Here is a 7,605-nt window from a genome sequence, read left to right as displayed (position 1 = left end):
GCCTCCTAGGTAACTAACAGGCACCTAGACCGGTGGTCTCACGTTCCAACACGCGATCTCTTCGACCCATCAGTTAACGCGACCCGGTTAAGAATTTATTTATTAGGTTAAGGCGTCGCCACTCTTGCCCTAGTTATTAGTTAGAATAGATAGAGTCTCGCAAAGTGAATAAGTAATTAAGAACGTCACGAGAACTTTAAAAATCGTGAGAGGAATATGTAATGCGAATGTAATGATCGTGCAAAAGAACATGACAAGACGTAAGTCTAGGGTTTAATTTAATTTAAAATTAATTGGGACAGATCTTTCTCCTCTTTATTGATCAAACAAGTGTTTATTGTACGTACTGAATTATAGCTTATGCTTTAGTTTAACCTTCTTTGTTTCAATTTAGGACAATGCGAAAGGGAGAAGTTTTATTGCTTTGTTTAAGTGATTGGGGAATTTATGTATTTGTACCACAATTGTGCATCGTTTTCCTATCACAACTTTTTAATTAGAACTGCGTCCCAATTTTACTTTAAAGTCTAATAATAAACTTTATTATTATTATATATAGACGGATTTATTAAGATCATATATGTGAATATACAACAAGTAAGAATTTTATTACGGTCGAAGCTGGATTTTAGATGCCTTTAAATAATTTCTATGTGAATTTATATACTTAAATATGTAATAATTTACATAGAAATTATTTAAAAGCATTAAAATCTGTAAGATTTAGCTTCGATCGTAATATTAAACTCTTACTTGTTGAAGTCTAACGTTTTGCACAAAAAAATTAAAAAAAAATGGTAAGACCTTTAATTCATCACCTTTTTTGACAAGTGTCTATTGCATTTATCTTATTTTTTAAAGAAAGAAACTTCTTTTATTGTCTCTAAGTCATTTGAATAAAGTTGAAAATTTTTAATTGTATGTACAACTGTATAATCCTTCCTTTCATGGCATATCATAATTTTTCAATTGCGTTCTAATTATGCTTTAAAACGTTCAACATTTCGCATAAAAAATAATGGAAAGACAGTTATGTTAATTTACAATTTGTTTTTTACAAACTTCCATGCTGCAATTGGCCGCGATAGCACCTAACTTCTTTTTCAGCTGCACCCAATCGCAGACTCCATTTTTACAGCCTTTGATGGTCAAGGAATTCTCATTTAGATAGAAGGCGACTTTAAAAGCAGCATCGCTCGAGTTGCATCTAATAGACATATTTTAAATATATATATATATATATAAAATAATAATGAATAATATACCATATATGAAATAAAATGGATAAAAAAGAATTATTCTGTCAAGAAAAACAATCCCTCTTTGATTTTAGCAAACTTTGAATATGTTAAAATATAAACAAAAATAAGAAACACGTATTTTTTTTCTATATTTAACACATCTAAAATTTATTAAAATCGGAGGGAAGTATTTTTGTAAGAAAAAATTAAAAATTAGAAGAACTGTTGGATTTGGGTGAGGATTGAAATTCTTAATATCAAGATTGCTTTTCTTAATTTTCTTTGAATTTCTCTATGCAATTCGTGAATATCGTAAAGTATCTTGGCGATATTACCTGTGGAAGACCGCCGCAAAATTCGCAGCAAACGGCACTAATTGAGAAATCCTCCAATTTCTGTAATCCATGTCTCGGAAGTTTGTGGCTGTGAGCGGTACAGAGTTTTGGGCAACTCCCATCGTGGTGAGGAACAACGTCATCATTTGCGAGTGTGTAAAATAGAACACACCCTTTGGCTCGTCGCTATTCACTTCCAATTTCCTGTAGGAGTTAAAAAAAAAGATATCAAAAAGAAAGTTCAAATGTTTCGAAGGAGCCACAGTTCTCCGAGTGATGGCTTGACAACATCCATAGGATGTTCTCTGAACATCCTTAGAAAAATTGAATTGTTTGAGGAGTTTACTTACGTGAAATGATCGACCATGTCCCGGATGAGGTAACACCCTAATTGGCTATTGATTTTTTTTCCCGGACCGCTGTTATAATAATAAAAGAGATCTTCCTCGTATTCAAGAATTCGCATTTCATCATCGGTGAATACATAGCACCAAGGCGATGATTTGTTCAGGTGCAAAGTTCTCTCGAAGCGACACGCATCGTAAAATAGAAATATATCCTCTGAAATTATTATACTATATAATAAGAAATTACTCTATTGATAATAATTGGCAACTGATGATTGACTTTTGATACTAGTCTGCGAATTTACATTTTTGGATCGTTATCTGAATAAACTTTCATGTTTTTTTAAGTGCCGAGCACGAATTCGTTTTTCAAATTTGACGATCACATCACAATTTTAAGAAAAATGACGTCAAAAGAGAGAAAACCATGATTTTGAAGGTTTTCACGACAGTTGTTTCCTCGACAATACATTTTTTTCTAAATTTTGTTTGTAAAAATAAATAAAAAATGGCTAAAATTTTTACAGGCAGTATAATTAATTTAAAAGCAATTGATCTTCTGGTGAGTTATTCACCTTTACTGATGTTTAAGAGACCCAAACGCTGACTGACATCCGCCAAGACTTTTGCCATTTCCGGACCGTTAATAAACGCTTTCACTTCCTTGTTAATGCCCCTACTTTTCCAGGATGTACAATTGTCATACAACTATTTTAAATAATACATTTATTTTAAGTTAACATAAGAAGTAATAGTAATTCGTACATACTTTCCTATTATAACATTCTTGATGCGTTTTAGGTATCATGAGAAGAGAAGGAAAACTTAACAATTTATTGAAACGTATTTCTAATCTTTCAGAACGTCATTACATTGCATGGCAAGTAAAATTATGAATAAAATTTTTAAACAAATTGTTATAAAAGAAATTGTGTTAAGAAGGGCTACGAGCCAAAGTAACAAATTTAATATACGTAATATAGTACAAATAACATTAAATATAAATAAAAATAAAAATATGCCTACATTAAACTATTTGTTTATACATTGGTAGTGAAAGCCCACCGGTCGGGGGTCTTCGCGATACAAATATTTATGTCTAAAAAGGACTTTAACAAAAGATAGGAGGGGGGGAGACTTGATTTGGTAATTACCTTTAATAAAGTATCATTGACAATCGGCACTACTTCAAATTTGATTGATGTGTTACTGGAAGCTTCTCTTAAAAGAGGAATATATTGTACGTTGATGTTTTGTTGTATGTGCATTAATTCGATCTAGAAGATAAAAATAAAAAAGATATAATGCCATAAAAACAAATCTATTTTTTTCATACTTTCATACATTAACAAAGAATTATAAATGAAAGATGATCATATTTTAATTTTACTTTTGAATTGATTGTATATTGTGGAGAGAAAAATACAGTACGAGCTTATTGGGAAATCGATTTTTAATCAACACACGTTAATATTTTCTTAATGACATGTTGTTGATTATAACATATTACTAATATAAATTAAACCGATATTTGCATTAATTGTTTTATATACTGATGTGTTCCTAAAAAATTATTCTTCATGCGAATAACGATTCTCTCTGGATCGTTACTTCACTTGCTGTGTATTTTCATGGAAAGTACAGTTTACGATTTATTAACATTACCATATGCAGTGAAGTGTCGTTTATCATTGATAATATTTTTTTGGAACTAATGTTAAAAGCTCTTTCTACGAAGGATCTCATGCTTGCGATGGTGCGTTGCGTGGCCGTCGATCTAAACTGGAATATATATAAATGTCAGGTTGATAAAAGATCTATTAATCAATAGTAGGGGAGACTGGGGACAATTGCAACGGAGGTAAGTTGTAACAATGCGCATATCTTTTAAATAATAAGAGATAAAATGATCATATGAAGAACAAAAATAATTGGTATCGAGGCCTACATCTGTTTCACGTCATCAATCGCATATGCGCCGCATGTAAAAGAAGTTATATGTATTGTGCTCAGAGCCAGAGTAAATTTACAATTTTATACTTTTTTGCTTTAAACTTTCGAATAAAATGCTTGTTAGCATATTTTCATTTTATTAATTCTAAAATACATTTTGTCAAGTTATATGCATGTCTTTTTTTGATATTTTTAAGTGGATTCGAATATATTTATATAAATTTTGACAACATTGATTTGGGATTAAAAGTACCGCTACATTGAGAAAAAAATTAATCAATTTTAATAAATATTTAGTTGAATATTCAACATAAGATACATAAAGATTTGACAAGAAAAAAGTATCACTCTGCTTTGTGAACCGAAATATTCTAAGTTAAAGTAGACGACTATTCAGATAGAAAATCTGTCACAGCCAAATACTGCGATGTGAGCACATTTTTATGCTCTATGATCACGCGCGAATGCGTTGTAAGTATTTCTTATTGTAATAGATATTATTCACTGCTTTACAAATACAAACTCACTGCTTTAAAAATAAATTATCTGTTTTGAAATACAAATTTACTGTTTTAAAAATACAAATTCGCTACTTTAAAAACAAATTATCTTTGAAGTACAAATTTATTGCTTTAAAAACACAAATTCGCTACTTTGAAACAAATTCTCTATTCTAAAACACAAATTTACTGCTTTTTAATAGCAAATTTACTATTTTAAAAGTAATAATAACATAAAAAGATAATTTTTGTTTTAGAAGATAATTTATTTTTGAAGCATTAAATTTGTGTTTTTAAAGCAATGAATTTGTGTTTTAAAACAGATAATTTGTTTTTTTAAAGCAATGAATTTGTGTTTTAAAACAGATAATTTGTTTTTAGAATATGTTATAACTTTTCCTAGCTTTGTTTCATTTTTCCTCAAATCGGAGCAAGATGTACTAATTCGGATTTTGATATTTTATTCATAAATAGGTTAAAATTACATCTTTTTGCAAATAGTACCATAAATCTAAATAGTTGCTTCATTAAAAGAAATAAACATATATGTTATAAATAAAGAAATATGTACACACACACACACACACACATTATTTTTTTTTTAAATATTGGTACAATTGTTCCCAGTCTCCCCTATTACAATTAATAATATAAATAATATTAATCAAAATCTTAAACGGTTTAGCTGGACTTTAAATACTTCTATGATTCTGTGTGAATTTATACTATTTTATGTATGTAATCCTTTTTGAAATCGCATCGAAATGATTTTTCGGTCTTGACACGCTATTTCTATTAAATTATCGCAGTAATATCACGAGTTAAAATTGGCTAGCAATTTAATATGCAATTTTTCATGCTTTTTCGCATCTTTGAAACAATTTTAATTGCTGAGTATTAAAATTTGTAAATAATTAATTCATATTGCGAAAAATATTATCTCGGTCGGGAGTCAACCCGAAGTCTCTTGCATTCCGTGTGAGCCTCGGTAATCTAAAGGATCTTAGGATGCTCGCACGGAATGCAAGAGATCTGGATTCCACTCCCACCCGAGATAATATTTTTCGCAATAAGAATCAATTATTTACAGATTTTAATATGTCACTCAGTATAATTAAAATCGTTTCAAACATGCTAAAAAGCATCAAAAAATGTTAAATTGCTAGTCAATTTTTAATTCGTGATATATTACTGTAGTTTAGTAGAATTAGCGTTTCAAGACCAAAAAATCATTTCAGCGCGCGTTTCAAACTATATACGTAATATATAAATTCACACAGAATCATAGAAGCATTTAAGATCCAAATAGACCATTTAAGGCTTTGATTACTGCAGTTGTTTGTATTATCACGGTCATATAATACATTATATTATAAATAATATTAATAGTAATAAAATGTAAAATACAAATTACTTATATATTAAAGAATTATTTTATATCAATTATTAATTTTATTGATTATATTAATTAATTTTATCTTAATGTATTAATATTTTATATCGTATTTTACAATCGAATATAAGAAAAAAAGAAATAAAAATACGAACTTCTCAAATTATTACCTTAAAACTCTTGGTCACGTTCCAGTCGAACAACATCGGCAATTTGGCTCTGATTCTTTCGGCGAGTGACGCCAAATCTCTTTCACCCTGTATTGCCAAATACTTTCCCTTTCCCGGGACCAGCTCGGGCTTCCAATTTTTTAGATCCATCTTTTCATATCGAGATATGCCTGCGGGAAAACAAATTTTAAAAAGGAACTATCCCTTATGTTAAACGTTTTTATGTTTTACTTTCTGTGTCAAAATGTAAATCAATCCATTTCCATTAAGATTCCATTGCTCTTTTATCTAATAGTGCATCTTTTTATCTTCTAATTTCATTCGAAGGACACACAACAAACGATTATCAGTCAGAATGTACACCTTGATCTTCTCACTCACAAGTTTCGAATATGTTGTTCGTTATTATATAATCTCGAATGTGCATGAGATTCAAGATCTGCGTGATTATAGACTCGCCAGGATATCGCGTCCCATGTCTGATCAACATCCATACCTGCGTCGGTTCGCAATTTGAAAATTCCGATTAGCTCCGTTTTGATGAAATAGAAAATCCTTGCGAATATTCGGCATCGCTTGTTGTACAGCGATAAATACTCACTCGTTAGAGTCAGTATTTATCCGGTATCATTATAAACGTAAGAATACGGGGTTTTAGTGCCAATGTAAGGATAAAAGCTCCTGTTACCGGAGTGACAGCTCAGAGGATTTCCTAACACTGCGTTTTCCACCAGGCATATCACGATAATGGAAAAGCAGAGTTTTCCACACATCTTGCAAATTCTCGCTATTTTAAACGAGAAAAGAAGGAGCTATTGATTTTAATCACGTTTTCTGGAAATAATAAAGCGATAGTCTTTTAAGCAAATAGATCTAACGTGAAAAAGTAATGTCTCAATGTAATAACATATAAAGTATTGAAACTAATCAGCTCATTTTTGAATGTATTCAGTTATTGAAAAAATAAAAATTGCACTGAAAGGAGAAAAACCTGCAATTTTTAATAAGTATAATTTAAGTAATTTTACTATTATTATTATTATAAATAAAATATATAATATTAAAATGTTCATATATAATTACTAAAGCATATTATCCAAGATTGTAAACATTATTCAAAAATAGTAATAGATTTAATAGCAGTTATTAAAAGGGTTCAATAATATTAAAATTGACAGTTTTTTTATGAGTTTTCATAAAAAAAAATTGAAAATATTAATAAAATATTAGGATTATTATTAGCATATTTTCATGAATAAAATAACCTTATATATAAACATTTTATTAAATTTTTATTAGGTGTACAACTTTGCTTCCGCTGTTTTCCTATAGATTTTAGCGGTAAGTGGTCGAAATAAATAAATCATAGATGTCATACAATAAACTTGGGGATCTGTCAACATAACCCCATAGAAACATTAGTCGATTTGTGTCTGCATCATAAAGTTATTCTCGATTGAAAATGTCAGTTTACGAGCCAAATTCTCGTCATTTGCATTTTAATTTTTTGCTTCAATATGAAGAAATCTGCGGCTGAGGCTCATCGAATGCTCTCAAATACTTATGGTGAGGCCGCTATTAGTGAAAGAACGTGTCGTGAGTGGTTTCAATGCTTCAAGAACGGATTTTGATGTCGAAGACCGGCATAGCGGTGGAAGAGAGAAGG

The 7,605-nt window shown here is 30.0% G+C and overlaps 1 protein-coding gene across 1 annotated transcript; it reads right to left on the bottom strand.

The window, feature by feature from the left end:
- Nucleotides 1–1,035: 1,035 nt before the first annotated feature.
- LOC105621739 (multiple inositol polyphosphate phosphatase 1-like) lies at nt 1,036–6,712 on the bottom strand. The gene is given in 9 exon segments (XM_012203195.1): nt 1,036–1,207; nt 1,577–1,780; nt 1,927–2,137; nt 2,499–2,631; nt 3,078–3,200; nt 3,589–3,705; nt 5,940–6,109; nt 6,321–6,469; nt 6,537–6,712. Coding segments are annotated over 9 exon segments (1,455 nt in total).
- Nucleotides 6,713–7,605: the final 893 nt, after the last annotated feature.

This window comes from Atta cephalotes (genome assembly GCF_000143395.1).
Source record: "Atta cephalotes unplaced genomic scaffold scaffold00037, whole genome shotgun sequence".
NCBI lineage: Eukaryota > Metazoa > Arthropoda > Insecta > Hymenoptera > Formicidae > Atta > Atta cephalotes.
Note: the sequence above shows the minus strand (reverse complement) of the source record. Positions and strands in the feature narration are given on the sequence as shown.